General features: G+C 41.8%; 1 protein-coding gene across 2 annotated transcripts in view; it reads left to right on the top strand.

The window, feature by feature from the left end:
• The window catches only part of TDRD9 (tudor domain containing 9), a 126672-nt gene that overhangs the window by 22140 nt on the left and 86909 nt on the right, over positions 1 to 17623 (top strand). For both annotated transcript variants that reach the window (XM_028851927.2, XM_077941899.1), the window contains exons 2-5: positions 3294 to 3400; positions 10470 to 10567; positions 13368 to 13589; positions 15052 to 15174. In XM_028851927.2, coding sequence (XP_028707760.2) covers positions 3294 to 3400; positions 10470 to 10567; positions 13368 to 13589; positions 15052 to 15174 — 550 coding nt within the window. The remainder of the gene's footprint in view (positions 1 to 3293; positions 3401 to 10469; positions 10568 to 13367; positions 13590 to 15051; positions 15175 to 17623) is intronic.

Consider the following 17623-nt stretch of genomic DNA (forward strand, 5'->3'; position numbering starts at 1 on the left):
GGGAAGCCCATCAGACTAACAGCAGATCTCTCAGCAGAAACTCTCCAAGCCAGAAGAGAGTGGGGGCCAATATTCAACATTCTTAAAGAAAAGAATTTTCAACCCAGAATTTCATATCCAGCCAAACTAAGTTTCATCAGTGAAGGAGAAATAAAATCCTTTACAGACAAGCAAATGCTTAGAGATTTTGTCACCACCAGGCCTGCCCTACAAGAGACCCTGAAGGAAGCACTAAACATGGAAAGGAACAACCGGTACCAGTCATTGCAAAAACATGCCAAAATGTAAAGACCATCGATGCTAGGAAGAAACTGCATCAACTAAAGAGCAAAATAACCAGCTAATATCACAATGACAGGATCAAGTTCACACATAACAATATTAACCTTAAATGTAAATGGACTAAACAGTCCAATTAAAAGACACAGACTGGCAAATTGGATAAAGAGTCAAGACCCATCAGTTTGCTGTATTCAGGAGACCAATCTCACATGCAGAGACATACATAGACCAGTAATTCTTAATTGTTTTGCTGCAAATGTTTTCTTTCAGATGATCACCTGCTCCCCTTCACCTGGTCAGAGCCATGCTGTTAAACTAAAAGTCAGGTATTGTTATTTCTGTCTTTGCTCAAAACCCATCTTACTCAGAACAAAAGCCAAAATCTTTATAATTACTCCCGCTCCTCCCTGGTACTTCCAGCTCTTCTCCATACCCTTCTGCTCCCTACACTCCATTTCTCATCATTCTCTTCCCGCCCTCTCCTGTGGGAGCCACCCCGGCATCTTGACTCTCTCAGCTGCACCTGGTACACTGTTATTGTTGAGTGAATTAATGAGTAAATGTCAGGCAAACAGTAACCAGAGGAATGCCGATATTTTGGAACAGGTAAAAGTTGGCTTTGATGCAAGCAGCATTTTATTAAAGTGTATTAGACAGGATTCTCCAGAGACACAGGACTAATAAGATATATATAGATCTGTAAGGGGGGGAGATTGCTGATGATACTTGGTGCATGTGATTATGGAGGCTGAGATGCCTCACTATATACCTTCTGCAAGCTGGAGAAGAAGGAAAGTCGGTGGTGAAATTTAGTCTGAATTTGAAGGCCTGGGAACCAGGGGAACTGATGCTATAACTCCCAATCCAAGACAAAGCCTGAGAACCCAGGATGGGAGACTGCTGATACGAATGTCGGAGGCTGAGGATCTGAGAATCAGGAACTCTAGTGTTCCAGGGCAGGAGAGACTGGATGTCCCTGTTCAAAAAGAGAATATTGACCCTTCCTTATCCTTTTTGTTCTGCCTGGGTGGGCTCTTAGTGGACTGGTAATGCCCATCCACATTACTGAGGCAGGTCTTCTTTACTCAGTCTACTGATTCAAATGCTAACCTCTTCCTGCAACCCTGACACAGCCAGAAGAAATGTTTTACCAGCTACGTGGGCATCCCTTGACCCATTCAAGTTGACATAAAATTAATCATTACATAAAGTTTGTCTCAAATTTCAAGAATCAGTATCATATAATCTCTTTGACAACAGTGCATTTAAACTAGATATTGATAAGGAAAACATAGGTGATAGCATATAATGCATATCACAATTGTCTTTTTTCACTTAATGTTTTGGACATGTTTATCTATTGGCATGAATAGAGCCATGACACTCTTTAAAAATGATATACATTAACTAAGGTATGCCATCGTTTTAGCTTGTCCCCTGTTGGACATGGTTTTCAGGTTTTAATTATTATAAATATTATGAAAATACACCCTTCCTCCCTGGAATCCTTAATACCGCCACCCAATTTTAATTTTGTCCACATCTCTAATCAACATTTTACATATCTATTATGTCTCCTTCACAAGAATGGTAGTTTCCTGTGGGCAAGGACTTTGTTTTGTTTCTTGCTGTATCTTTAGTGTCGGAGACAGTGCCTTTTGTGCAATAGGTGTTCAGTAAATATTTGCTGAACAAATGAATGTTTCCATGCATGTCTTTGCACGTGCTTCGTTTACAAGTGCTGATGTTAAAGATTCTGAGGAAAAGTTGGATTGTAGGAGACGTGTGTTTTAAGTTTTGGTTAGTTTTTAGTTTTTATTTTGTTTTCTTTTTGAGATGGAGTGTGGCTCTGTTGCCCAGGCTGGAGTGCAGTGGTACCATCTTGGCTCACTGCAACCTCCACCTCCTGGGTTTAAGTGATTCTGCTACCTTAGCCTACCTTAGTTGGGATTACAGGGATCCGCCACCATGCCCAGTTAATTTTTGTATTTTTAGTAGAGACAAGGTTTCACCATGTTGGCCAGGCTGGTCTTGAACTTCTGACATCAAGTGATCCACCTGCCTTGGCCTCCCAAAGTGCTCGGATTACAGGCGTGAGCCACCATGCCTAGCCTGTTTATTTATTTTTTTTGAAACAGAGTCTTACTCTGTTGCCTAGGCTGGAGTGCAGTGGCATGATCTTGGTTCCCTGCAACATCCACTTCCTGACTCAAGGGATCCTCCAGCCCCAGCCTTAGTAGCTGGGACCACAGGCATGAGCCACCACACCCGGCTCATTTCTGTATTTTTTGTAGAGATGGGGTTTCACCATGTTGCCCAGGCTGGTCTCAAACTTCTGAGCACAAAATGATCCAGCTGCCTTGGCCTCCCAAAGTGCTGGGATTACAAGTGTGAACCACCCTGTTCGGCTGTTTTAAGTTTTAAGATACTATAGCTGAGTGTGGTGGCTCATGCCTGTAATCCCAGCAGTTTGGGAGGCCAAGGCAGGCAGATTGCTTGTGTCTAGGAGTTTGAGACCAGTGTGGGCAATATAATGAGACCCTGTCTCTACAAAAAATAAAAAATTAGCTAGATGTGGTGGTGTGCACCTGTGATTTCAGCTGCTCAGGAGGCTGAGGTGGGAGGATTGCTTGAGCTTAGGAGGCTGAGGTTACAGTGAGCTATGATCACAGCACTGCACTCTAGCCTGAGTGATAGAGAGAGACCTTGCCTCAAAAAAATGATACTGCAAACTACCCTTCAGAATAAGTGGTCATACCCATTTACCATAAACGTATCTGTCCTCATACATATTCTGAAAATATTTGCTCTTTTTGCCAATTTGATGGGTGAAAAAATGGTTTGTCATTGTTTTAATTTGCATCTTCCTGGTAACTGAGTTTGAGTGTATATTTATTTGTTTATTGACTATTTGCATTTTTTCCCATGATTTAATGTGAAAAACTTCTCTGGTACACAAGGGTTTCTTGGCTTTTTGGAAATAGTATACTAACTTTTACTATTCTTTTCAGGTCACTCAGCCAAAGGAACTCAGAAGTAGAATATATTAACAAATACAGACAGCTTGAAGCACAAGAGCTTGATGTGTGTGGCAGTGTCCAACCAACCAGTGGGCCAGGTAAACAGGTCTCTTTAAATATTTTAGATAGGATGCATGAGTGGTTCACATGCTAAAATATTAGGTTCACAGTGCATGCCTGTAATTCCAGCTACTCAGGAGGCTGAGGTGGGAGGATCACTTGAGGCCAGGAATTTAACACTAGCCTGGGCAACATGGTGACACTCTGTCTCTACAAAAAATAAAAAAATTAGCTGGATGTGGTGGTGTACGTCTGTAATCCCGGCTACTTGGGAGGCTGAGGTGGGCAGGTCACTTGAGGCTAGGAGTTCAAGTTCATCCTGGGCAACATAGGGAGACCCTCTCTCTCTAAAAAAAAAAAAAAATATATATATATATATATATTTTTTATATATATATATAAAAATATTATATATATATATAAAATCATGTGTGCAGAGGCGTTGTGCTGGGAGGAAGCCTGGTATTCCAGCCCTGAAAGAGGGGCCAGTGCTGCTAGGGAGTAAACAGTGGGTGTGGGTGGCAGAAGCAGAGTGAGACCCTTTCTCAAAAAAATAAATAAATAAAAATGAAAGAAATGTAGTATTTTAGTTATAGTAGGGAATCCTTACTACTCGCTAATTAGGGATTTTTTTTGGGATGAATGTATGGTAGGTTGTAAAATGTTAATTTTTTTCTATTTTGAATGTGGTTCCTAAATAGTCTGTTCTTTGAAAGACTAATAATGGTCTCTTACCTTCCTATTAATTAAAACTACTTTTTTTTTTACAATGAAGAAATTAAAATGAAATTTTAAATAATGCAGAAATGTATAAAATAAAAAAGTAAAAGGTCCTTCTTAAATTCCCAGTTCCCAAGAGTACAACTGTTCAGAGTTCACAGTTAGTTACTTTCTGTGAGTATGAAATTTTTTCTGAGCAAATTGTCTTACTAGCACCAGACCCTATTCATGTGATAGAAGTTATCTTTTGATTTTTTTTGCTTTATGAGAGGTCATCTGTCATAGATTTCTGCTAGTTCAGTTGAGAAGCTCTGCCTCCTGTCCTGCCATCCTGTGTATGTGTGCTCAGAGTTGGGCACAAGTGTGGGTTCAAGTAACACTTTCTTTTTTAGCCTTTTAAAAAGTATGAAATACAGTCGATACATAATAGTGGATTAATCCTTATCATTCTTGGGATTGATTTGGGCTTCCTGACTATACCAATTGGTATCTTTTAATGAGTCCAGGAAAATTCCGAGCCATCATCTATGGCCCACTCTTTCATTTAGTTTTGTGTTTTTCATTTGTTTGGTCACTATGCTCTATTCTGGTTAATTTCTGCTACATCTGTCACCTTAAGGTAAAAGCAGCCTTTGATTCTTTGCCTCCCTTCCTGTGTTCTTGCCTCATCATAGGCTTTGGCCTGATGTTTCCTTGCTATTTCATCAGCCCTTTGGTGCTTTTAAGGAGAGGTTTGTGTATTTCATCTAACATCTTGAGTTGACCTCAGGAAGGAGATTTGTCTGAACAACCCAGTGTATTAACAGAAGTGAGCATTCATAATGTGTGTTATCTCTGGTCCAGTTTCTACTTATGCTAAGAAAAGTACAAAGTTGTATGTATAAGAATGTTTATTGAATTGTTGCTTACCTATGGGAAGTCTTAAGAATCTCTTAAATGACAGTGAACAAGAGGATTGGTGACTTTGGTCTTTTGTACAAAGGAAGAGTACTTTGCAGCTTTGGTGGTATTAAGTAGCCATATGTGTTATTGTGGAAAGAGAGCCATCATCTGATACTTCTGTTTGGAAAGCACATTAGTTAGTTTATAGATGACTCTGTGTGATGTGATCCTTCTTGTCACACTCACGTACTGGCCCGGGGGCACAGGCAGGAGCTGGCACACCTTGCAGGCTGGGCCTGTAGCGTGCCAGATGGATTACCACTCTTTAGGACTAGCTAGATTACAAATGAATGCCTGTAACTCAGAGTGTCTGCTCTCATACTTTTAAGTTCATATGTGAAACTCTCTTTGCTTTCTTTATGCATGGTATCATAATATATTTGGGGCAATCGGATCAACTATGGCTTTGGCTACTTATGGAGGTTTTGGCTGCTTAGCCACTGACATTTATCAAGGTGTGTTCCAGGGGCTGTATGAGACAACGAGAATTTGACAAGTAAAAAAGACTTTTAACTCTGATCATCTCTGATCATTATAGAGATGATCATTTAATCATCCAGTTACACAAATAAATACTTTTTGGAAATAAGTTCTTTGAAAGGCAGCTGTATGGGGGCATAAAACAAGGATTTGACTTGGGCTGTGGTGTCAGGAAAGTAACAGTTGGGCTTAGATCTGAAGGATGAGTGAACCTTACCGAGGCAGTGTTGGGGTGCTGGGAGGGAAATGTGTGCAGAGGCCTTGTGCTGAAAGGAAGCCTGGTATTCCAGCCCTGAGAGAGGGGCCAGTGCTGCTAGGGAGTAGACAGTGGGTGTGGGAGGGCTGGGCAGGGTCAGCTGGAGGCTAATAGCCTCCTAAAGAGGTCTATGTTCTAATCCGCAGGACCTGTCAATATGTCACCTTCATGGTAAAGGGGTCTTTGCAGATATAAGTTAAGGATCTTGAGATGACAAGATTTTCCAGGTGGGCCCAATGTCATCACAGGGTTTTTCCTAGTGGGAAGCAGGAAGATCAGTCAGTAGTAGATGTGACAACAGAAGCCATAGGTTGGAGTGATGCAGGGAAGAGGCCATGAGCCAATGCAGGCAGCTTCTCCAGGCTGATAAGGCAAGGAAATAGATTCTTCCTTACAGAGCCTCCGGAAGGATCCAGCAGCCCTGCCAACACCTTGTCCTTCACATCTTTGAACCTCTGCTTCCAGAACTGTAAGAGAATCAATGCATGTTTTAAGCCACTAAGTCTGAGGTAAAACGTGACAGCAGCAGTGGAAAACTAACACACTTGTATGGGATGAGGTTGGATGAGATAGGCAAGACTAGTAACAGGGCCTATGGGCTGTAACTAAGAGTTTTAGTCTTAATACTCAGAGCAGTGGGAAGCTATGAAAGGTTCCATGCTTTTCTTGGGATGACTGTGAAGGGAGGAAGTGGGTGTCGTGTGTTTAGATTTGTGTTTTACAAGAAATACTTTGGTCATATTTTTGAGAATTGATTGGAGGGGGCCAGAGTGGACCTGAGGAGAACTGGAGGCATTGTCCTAGTCCAGGTGAGACTTGATGGTGTCTTTGACAGGGGATGGCAGTGGAGGAGTAGGGCCAGTTGAGGGACAAACCGGACAGGAATTGGTGATGCCTTGGACACAGGGTGAAGGAGGGGGCCACAGGAGGCAGAGGGGTGCTGTCCACTTTTTTTCCCTTGAGATGAGATCTCGCTATGTTGCCCAGGCAGGCCTTGAACTCTTAGGCTCAAGTGATCCTGCAACCTCAGCTTCGTGAATAGCTGGGACTATAAAGGTGTCACCATCATGTCTGCTAAATGTTTTGAAGTGTTGAAGTGCCTCTGGAGCATTGAAGAAGTGAGGTCAGGTTATCGCGCATGTGTGTATCGCGCAGACACAAAGCTATTTCTATTTCTATTAAAACCATGAGATTACACTGATGCCTCTAATTCTAGTCCAGTGCCACAGGTTTCAACATGAACATTTTGTTATATCCAGTTATAAAATAATTTGATTCAAAACACTTTTGATTTTGGTCTGATACAGGTGTTATTTCACTTATAAATATTAAAAATTATTTCTAAATAGAAATCCAAGGATACCCATTTAGTGAATTTCTATAGATTACATTAGAATCATTTTACATAAAAATTAATCATTTTTTGAAAACTGAGATTGATTTGCATTGATAAATGAAATCTTTCCTAACAATGTGAGCCTGGTTCTAGATTGTCGACTCCTGAAGGGTTCTGTTGCTTTCACATGACAATTTGAATTTGACCTGGGATAGAGTCTTTAGATTGTAATTAAATTCCACAGTGCTGCCTCCTTTTAAATGTGGTGATATATTTAGTGGCTGTTTGCTTCCTCCTTTTAGCTTTTCTTCTAGTTTTAAGAGAATGGCCTATGTGGAATGTCTAATAACTGAAAGGGAAACATTATTCTTTCAAGTTAATTTTGTATTCAGAATACTAGTCATACTCAGAAAAAGTCATATATAATTATCTATTTTGAAGATTTAATTTTATGGTCAAATCAGTAATGCAGTAATTAAAATTATTTTCTGTAATATATAGTGTGTAGATTTTAAGATAAGTCTTAAGTTCACCATATGAGCTGACATAATACTTATCAGTTAAAATTCCTTACATACAGTTTAGAACCTCTAAGTGCTGAACTTTTTGGTTAGATTTCATATTTGGTTGATGATGATATAGTGGAGTGTCTTAGTGAAGAGAACTAGCAATTTTTATGGCTTCCAGTTTTTCCCAGTTCATGTAAAATATTTTGTTGTTAATCATGTAGGATAAAGAGATAGCAAGAAAATAAGAATAGTCAATTTTAAGATTGAGCTATTTCTCATGCCATTTTTGGATTTTTGCTTTGTCATGTGTAGTTTGTTGATTTGCCTTAAATTATCCACCATGGTTTTCCTTCTTATTCTGTTGCTGCTGCAAAGGTGCAAAAACCACACAGCTGTGAACATTTCTGTTGTTTGGTTTCCTGTCTGCCCTTTGGCAGTGTACACGGAGGCAGGACTTGATTTGTGCTGGGTCTGCTTCAGCCAGTGACCTAAAAACGTCAGCTTGTGTTTTGCGTTACATGGAGAAGGGGCTATCATATAGACAGTACTGTTAGGACTTCTGGAATTTTTTCCTGTAAAATTTCTGTCTTTAAGTAGCAACCTTCAAAATGCATGTAATCAAGTAATGTAAGCCAATATTGTCAAAGTAACAGGGCTTGTTTAGCAGCATGTGAGCCAGGGCTTGAAGTCTTCTAGCAAAACGAATGTGGCTGCAGCCTTTTTCATCTTTCTAAAAGAATCTTTGTCACCTTCTTTCCCCTTTGAATAGCTCTTCCTCAGCTTCTTACTCCCACCCTGTTCCTCACTATAATACTTGCCTCTCCCTCTGTCTGCATGCTGCGTCTGGGCTCAGGGGCTTCTTTCTCTCAGTCCAATTCACAAGGGTCATGTGGATTCTCTTCCCCTTCTTTTATTATGTTCAAGAAGGCCTAGGTATGCTAACTGGGAAAACAAGAAGGCATCAGTAATTATCATAGCACTGAGAAGAGTAATGGAAGTAAAGTGAGACTTGACAATGGAAAGAAAATCCCTGTGTTAGTGAACTTGGCAATCACTAGTGAGGCTGATTAGAAGATTAAAAAGCCATAGGTGGGGTGTGTGTGGTGGCTCACGCCTGTACTCCCAGCAATTTGGGAGTCCAAGGTCAGGAGTTCGAGACCAGCCTGACCAACATGGTGAAACCCCATCTCTACTAAAAATACAAAAATTAGCTGGGCTTGATGGTGGGCACCTGTAATCCCAGCTACTTGGAGGCTGAGGCAGGAGATTCGCTTGAACCCAGGAGGCAGAGGTTGCAGTGAGCCGAGTTCGCACCACTGTACTCCAGCCTGGGCAACAGAGCAAGACTCTGTCTAAAAAAAAAAAAAAAAAAAAGCCATATTGACAGGACTTAGCTTTCCCAAGTTAGGGGTCACTAATGTTTTAGGAAGAACACTGCTACTCACAAAGAAGCTATTTTTGCTTTGAGAAAGTATGACAGATCTGGCTCCTGTATATATAATTGAGAACAGGGACCACATAACTTTGATTCAAATGTGGGAAAATAGCCACATTTTAATTATGTATTATTAGACCAATTATGAAAATTGGAATATATGTAGGGAAAAGATGTAGGAAAGCAAGAGAGAAGCCTGGTTGTGTGTTTTATTAGGAAAGGCCGAGGGTGACGCAGCAGGAGATGCTGGTCAGAAACCAGGGGCTGATGGGAAGGGAAGGTGAGCTGTGGGCGGGGGAATGAGTGTGGTGCTAAACTTGGCTAAGAGTTTATTTTGGAAGTAAAACTTATTTCTCAGCAAAAGTTTGTCTTCTGTGAGTTTTGATGATTTGTCAGTTTGTCAAGTGATGACCAGAGGTCTAGAATTTGCAGTGCAGCCAGAGAGCAGGGCATATGTTTACAAGAGGGCAGAGGAGTGTGCCTTGTCAGAACTCTGTATCATGCATCCTGAGCAGAGGCAAGCTGCCCCCTTTCCTCATACCTGTATTTCATACATTGTTTGATTTATTTATTGCTACCACTGATGTATTTTAGTAGCAGGGAATGCACACTTAAATTGATGCATTCTGTTGAAATTTCAAGGGAAAGTTTTCTCTTTAACTGTTTTGGTACCATTGAATCAGCAATGAGTGCATGTTTTACAGGCCTATTTTAGAAGGTAGTGCTGAGCTTGCAATGTTGATGGCTGTGATGGAGGGATGGAATGTTCTCAGTTTGCTTTTAGACAAGATTAATAGTGGGCTACTAAGAGGAGTTTCTTAAGAAATTAAACATTTTATTTTAGGTTCGGGGGTACATGTTCAGGTTTGTTACAAGGGTGTATTGGGTGATGCTGAGGTTTGGGCTTCCATTGATCCCATCACCTGGATAGTGAACATAGTACCCAATAGGAAGTTTTTCAGCCCTCGCCTCTCCCTCCCTCTTCCTCTTGGAGTCCTTAGTGGCTGTTGTTCCCATCTTTATGTTCATGTGTACCCAAGGTTTAGCTCCCAGTTGTGAGAACATGTGATATTTGGTTTTCTGTTTCTGTGTTAATTTGCTTAGGATGATGGCCTCCAGTTGCATCCATATTGCTTGCTGCAACGGACATGATTTCATTCTTTTTTATGGGTGCATAGTATTCCATGGTGTATATATATACCATGTTTTCTTTATCCAATTCACCACTGATGAATACCTATGTTCGTTCCATGTCTTTGGTATTGCCCTGATGGCAGTTTTAACCTGTAGAAAATGTATTTTTGTATTTGATTGTGTGTGTATGGTGTGTGTATGTGTGTATGCTGTATATATAGATTAGATAGAACATTGAGTTATCTTTTTCCAGATAAGAAATGGCATTATATTTGTTTGTTTTGACTTAATCCAGGTCCAAGGCCATCTTTGGCTAAATTAAGCAATGTGACGTGCATCCCAGGGACAACTTATAAATATCCTGATTTGCCTATAAGTCGATATAAGGAAGAGGTAAAATTGTTTTGTTATACTATAATTTTGCTGTTTGAATACATGTCTGAGGCCCAATACTTTTGGTTTCTAATTTGAAAGTTACCAGTTGCCAGGTGAACACTTCTGTGGTATACAAGGCTCTGTGGTGGATAAGAGGAGGGTGTGTTCAGGGCTACCTGGAGATGATTTTGTGTAGTAGCCATATCGATGGCTTTTCTTTTGATCTGTACTTTAATTTATTTAGTCTTCACCTGAGTACATCTCCTAACATTTAGTTTATCTAGTCTTTCCTTCCACGAAATATCTGTAAGTAAACACTTCATCTTCCCCAGGAGAACTTCTTGTTTAAAGAAACTCACTGCTAAATGTTTTTATGAAGCAAATGACATACCCTAGCATTTCCATTGGGTTTTCTTTACAGCGTTGGCTCTACCTGTCGATTAATGTAATCAATCATTAACATACCATTATATTAACAATGCCAGGCAGATGTAGCAGTAGGATGATTAAGTTCCTAATTACTTATGTGTTATTAAGCATGGTTAAAAGTAAGCGTATTGAAACCTTTATTAACTAGACTTTTGGAAAAAGCAGTTATAGATAAAACTAGAAATGTTTCAAATTTAATTTTTACTTTGCTTTAGAGTAAATCATGCAACTAAAAATTAGAAGCCAGTATTCAAATTAATTTGTATTCCTTGACCATATCAATTGTTAGAAGGATAAGAGTTTAAATAAGTTTAGAGTGGAGGTGGGGGAGTTCTGGAGGAGGAATTTGAGTGGAGTTTTAAAAATGCTGCATATAATCTGTAAGTGGAAAAGTGGAAGTTATTTGTTTCCAAATATGTCTGGAGGTGGGAGGATCACTTGAGGCCAGGAGTTCCAGACCAGCCTGGGGCAACACAGCAAGACCACATCTCTACAAAACATACCCCGCAAAATTAGCGGAATATGGTGGCACGTGCCTGTGGTCCTGGCTTGGGATGCTGAGGCGACAGGATGGCTTGAGCTTAGGAGGTCAAAGCTGCAGTGAGCCATGATTGTGCCACTTCACTCCAGCCTGGGTGACAGAGCTAGAACCTGTGTCTAAAAATAAATAAATAGATATTTAATAGATAAAAATATGTCTGAAGAATTTAAGATGACATTTTAAAATCACTTGAATGTAGTAACAGCTCTTTTTTTCATGTTCAGTAGAATTATGTGCAGATTCATTACAAAATGTTAAAATAATAGAAACTTGGTAAGAACCATAGAAATCTAATTTTACATTTTCATTTTTACAGAAGCAATTGAGACCCAGGAAGCTGGAGTTAACCTGGCCTGGTTTTTCCACAGCTATCACTAGTTACTGGTTTTGTTTGTTTGTTTGTTTGTTTGTTTTGAGATAGAATCTTGCCCTGTCGCCAGGCTGGAGTGCAGTGGCACGATCTTGGCTCGCTGCAACCTCTGCCTCTTGGCTTCAGGCAATTCTCCTGCTTCAGCCTCCCGAGTAGCTGGGGCTACAGGTGTGCGCCACGACACCCATCTAATTTTTGTAATTTTAGGAGAGACGAGGTTTCGCCATGTTGGCCAGAATGGTCTCAATCTCTTGACCTCGTGATCTGCCTGCCTCAGCCTCCCAGAGTGCTGGGATTGCGGGATTACATGTGTGAGCAACCGTGCCCAGCCACCAATTACCGTTAAATAGGTAGTAGAGTTGCATTTAGGTGTGGCAAGTGTTTGTCACCTCTTTGCTCTCTTGTGTTGTGTTTAGAATGGTTAATTAATAACTTTAGGGCTGGGCACAGTGGCTCACACCTGTAATCCCAGCAATTTGGGAGGCTGAGGTCAGGAGTTTGAGACCAGCCTGGCCAACATGGTGAAATAAACCCTGTCTCCACCAGAAATACAAGAATTAGCTGGGTGTGGTGGTACATGCCTGTAGTCCTAGCTACTTGAGAGGCCGAGGCATGAGAATCGTTTGAACCCAGGAGACAGAGGTTGCAGTGACCCCAGATTGCACCACTGCATTCCAGGCTGGGCAATAGAGCGAGACTTCATCTCAAAACAAAACCAAACAAAAACTTTAAGATGAAAGAAAAATAAATCCTGGGCCGGGCGCGGTGGCTCAAGCCTGTAATCCCAGCACTTTGGGAGGCCGAGACGGGCGGATCACAAGGTTAGGAGATCGAGACCAGCCTGGCTAATACGGTGAAACCCCGTCTCTACTAAAAAAATACAAAAAACGGCCGGGCGCGGTGGCTCAAGCCTGTAATCCCAGCACTTTGGGAGGCCGAGACGGGCGGATCACAAGGTCAGGAGATCGAGACCATCCTGGCTAACACGGTGAAACCCCGTCTCTACTAAAAAAATACAAAAAAAAAAACTAGCCGGGCGTGGTGGCGGGCGCCTGTAGTCCCAGCTACTCGGGAGGCTGAGGCAGGAGAATGGCATGAACCCGGGAGGCGGAGCTTGCAGTGAGCTGAGATCCGGCCACTGCACTCCAGCCTGGGCGGCAGAGCAAGACTCCGTCTCAAAAAAAAAAAAAAAAAAAACAACAACAAAAAACTAGCCGGGTGAGGTGGCGGGCGCCTGTAGTCCCAGCTACTCGGGAGGCTGAGGCAGGAGAATGGCGTAGACCCGGGAGGCGGAGCTTGCAGTGAGCTGAGATGCGGCCACTGCACTCCAGCCTGGGCGACAGAGCGAGACTCTGTCTCAAAAAAAAAAAAAAAAAAAAAAAAAAAAAGAAAAATAAATCCTGAAAGACTTCCTAATATAGGTGATACTTTACACTGACGTTTTGTGCTGATTTTGAAAGAATTTTTTAAACTTCTAGGTTGTGTCTTTGATAGAAAGTAATTCCGTGGTGATTATACATGGGGCCACAGGAAGCGGTAAAAGCACTCAGCTCCCCCAGTATATCTTGGACCACTACGTTCAGCGCTCCGCCTACTGCAGCATTGTGGTCACCCAGCCCCGGAAGATAGGGGCAAGCAGCATCGCCAGGTGGATCAGTAAAGAGCGTGCCTGGACCCTGGGGGGTGTGGTGGGCTACCAGGTGAGACCGGGAGGGATGGAGGGACTAAGAGAGCCAGCTATCTATTTCTTAATTTCGTTAAGTTTTTTTCTGTGTAAGTTGATAGTATGTGACCATTTTCTGCTGAAAATTAGTGGTGTCTCATGTGTGTAATCCCAGCACTTTGGGAGGCTGAGGCGGGCGGATCACATTAGGTTGGGAGTTTGAGAGCAGCCTGGGCAACGTGGTGAAACTCCGTCTCTACTAAAAATACAAAAATTAGCCGGGTGTGGTGGCACATGCCTGTAGTCCCAGCTACTCGGGAGGCTGAGGCAGGAGAATTGCTTGAACCCAGGAGGTGGAGGTTGCAGTGAGCCAAGCTCGCGCCCCTGCACTCCAGCCTGGGTAGCAGAGTGAGACTCTGTCTCAAAAAACAAAACAAAACAAAACAAAAAAACCAGTTGCTTATAGAAGAGAACTGTGGCATAGTTTTAAAAAGCAGTGAAACAGGCCGGGCGCGGTGGCTCACGCCTGTAATCCCAGCACTTTGGGAGGCCGAGGAAGGCGGATCACGAGGTCAGGGGATCGAGATCATCCTGGCCAACACGGTGAAACCCCGTCTCTACTAAAAATACAAAAATTAGCCGGGCGTGGTGGCAGCGCCTGTAGTCCCAGCTACTCGGAGGCTGAGGCAGGAGAATGGCGTGAACCCGGGAGGCGGAGCTTGCAGTGAGCCGAGATCGTGCCACTGCACTCCAGCCTGGGCGACAGAGCGAGACTTCGTCTCAAAACAAACAAACAAACAAACAAACAAACAAAAAAAAGTAGTGAAACAGAATTTCTTGAAAATAAGGCCGGGCACGGTGGCTCACGCCTATAATCCCAGCACTTTGGGAGGCTGAAGTGGGCGGATCACTTGAGGTCAGAAGTTGGAGACCAGCCTGGCCAACATGGTGAAACCCCATCTTTACTAAAAATATAGAAATTAGCCAGGCGTGATGGCACATGCCTGTGATTCCAGCTACTCAGGAGGCTGGGGTATGAGAATTGCTTGAACCCAGGAGGTGGAGATTGCAGTGAGCTGAGATCGCGCCATTGCACTCTTAACTTGGGTGACAAAGTGAGACTCTGTCTCAAAAAAAAAAAAAGGAATTTCTTGAAAATAAATTGTAATTTCTTTCCAGTTGAATAGGAAAGCAGTGAGAATTCTCATGCTTATGACTTATAATTTTATCTTTTTAATAATATCTCTGTAATCTAGAAGATATCTTGATACACATTTTTTTAACCTAAAAATGTTATAGTAATGTGATTAGATGAGCCAACCCCTGCCCCTCTCTCCCCCCAAAAAGAAGAAAATTGACTTGAGAATGTCACTTTTAATTTGGAGCCTGTGTATCTTTTGAAATGCCATAATTTTTCATTCCCTTTCTTACCTCCATTATATTAATAAAATGGACATCACTTTTTTTTCCTCTTTTTTCCTTTCCATTTCCAATTTTAGGTAGGGCTAGAGAAAATAGCAACGGAGGACACGAGGCTAATTTATATGACAACTGGAGTCCTGCTTCAGAAAGTAGTTAGTGCCAAGAGTTTGATGGAATTCACACATATCATCATTGATGAAGTAAGTAATGTCATCTACTTATAAAGGTCATATTTATCTCTCTTAAAAAAACTCTCTTAGAGTATTGTGAACCCTGTCTTTGTGCCTGTCTCAGCTTTCTTTGTTTTTTCCTTCCCCTTTACTTTCTGGACTTTTCTCAGTAAGGATGGAATTTTTTTTTTTTTTTACTTTGTTTATATTTTAAACATGAGTTTTTTGGTGGGGAATGTTGGGTTTGAACAACTTTCCCAGGAACTTTGGAAATGGTTCTTCCTCAAACTCTTGTGTTTTAAACCTTATCAGTAATTCTGTTTGGGAAGCTTGGCTTATTTCTAGAGGAATTAGACACATCAGCAAATAAATAGGATTTGTGAGAGGTTGTGGGATGAGGCTAGAGTGTTTAATAGAATCTGAAATCAAACTATTTGGGCAACTGGCTCATGCCTGTAATCCCAATACTCTGGGAGGCCAAGGTGAATGGATCACTTGAGGTCAGGAGTTCGAGACCAGCCTGGCCAACATGGTGAAACCCCATCTCTATTAAAAATACAAAAATAAAAAAAAGATTAGCTGGGTGTGGTAGCACACTCCTATAGTCCCAGCTACTTGAGAGGCTGAGGTGGGAGAATAACTTGAACCTGGGAGGTGGAGGTTGCAGTGAGCTGAGTTTGCGCCACTGCCCTTCAGCCTGGGCAATAGAGCGAGACTGTCTCAAAACAACAATAGCAACCCAAAGGATAAACCCATTTGGGCAACTGTTTAGAGTAGTGTCTCCCTACTCTATTTTGATGCGTGGGACAACTAATAATACAACATGTACTCCAGGTAGAGCTGAGTCAGTGCGTTTGTGATCGTATGTACAGACACTTGGTTTTAAATTATTATAGGGCATTTCGTGGGACAGTAGGAGAGGGTGAAAATGATCAACTGTTTCTTACAAAATAGGGTAATATATAATACGGTTCAGAATTTTCTTTTATGACTTATGGCAGTTTTTAATATCTTTATAGTAGGTAGAGATCAAATTCAGATTTAATAGATAATATGCCAAAAGATGACATTATGAAGGTTATAACAGTTTTTCATTGGGCTTTTTAGTATAATTGAGCCCACTTTACATAAAAGGAAACTAAAGTTTAAGAAAGTTCAGCACTTAGGCCACAAGTAATCAGTGATGTTGCTGGGTTCATCCCTGGGTAGTTGACTCTAGAGCCTGTGCTGCTAGTGCCTGAATTTATTTTCTATGTGTTTGACATATTTCTCTGCCTACGTGGCCTTTGCACACACATACTTGAATGACACAGATGAATCAATCAATACTGTGTTATTGACTATATCCTTTTCTCAAGCTCTGCCATAATAGCTGAGCAAAAGTTAGCTCTTCTCTTCAAGAGCTTGCCCTACCGGGGAGTGGTAACCCACAGAAGACTATCGTGCCATTCCGACAACTTCCTGCTCTGCCTTTGTCCAGTGCGGTGTCAGCACCTAGTAGATGCCCCAGGGATTATTTGCTTCATAAATGAATGGACTGGATTCAACTACCTGAAGTTTTAGGTTTACATATAGTATCGTTTGCATTATCTGGGATTATTTGAATTTCAAAATAAATACAAGAACAAACGTTGAAGATGACCAGCCAGTTTCAAATGGAATAATGTTTTTAATTTTCCAGCTCTTAAGAATAAACTAGCTTTAGGCATATCATTCATTCGATAAACATTTGTTTGAGTACTGCTATGGAAAAGGTGCCTCCTAAGGGGCTGAGGTTATAAAAATGAGTACTGGGGAGACACATCTGCTGATGTGTGCGTGTTTATGTGTTAGAAAGGCTGGTGCAGGGAACCTGGAGCCAGTGGGCCACCGGGCAGAGGGGAGATGATGGGTGTATGAACTCAGGAGAGACTGCCACAAGCTGAGGAGAGCTCACTTTGCTGATGATAGCCTTGATTTTTCTTCTCAAGTAAAAGAGAGGATGTTTGTGCTGAGGAAGCGTTCTGAAGTCAAGGGACAGCACGAGATTTATGATGGTGTTAAATACCTTTCAGCTGCTGATTTTTGTTTTTCTTTTCTCTATGCTACTTCTTAGACATCTCCTTCAGTGGGAAGTTCAGAAGATAGTGGGGTCTGGAATAGAATTAGAATTACTTACAGACTAAATCCTTTCACCTCTTACACTGAGGAAAGGAGAACTCCCTCTTTGAAACTTAATTATCTCTCCACTTCGGCCGAGAAATGTCACAGAATAGAATCTTACTGTCCCCTTGTACATTGACATTTCCTAAGTTCTAGAGTAACTGGCTTCTTTAGAAAAATAGGCTGCCTAGCCCTTGGGTGCTAGCTGGTTCTGGGGTGGGGCGGGGTTGGGGGACTGTGGATCCTGGGATGGTTCTGACTGAGGTCTCTGTCTGCGAGGGCTGCAAGGTCTGTCTGAGGTCTGTCTGAGGTGCTGCCTCCCCGACTGCTGTCCCCG

Source organism: Macaca mulatta, chromosome 7, assembly GCF_049350105.2.
Source record: "Macaca mulatta isolate MMU2019108-1 chromosome 7, T2T-MMU8v2.0, whole genome shotgun sequence".
Taxonomy (NCBI): Eukaryota; Metazoa; Chordata; class Mammalia; order Primates; family Cercopithecidae; genus Macaca; species Macaca mulatta.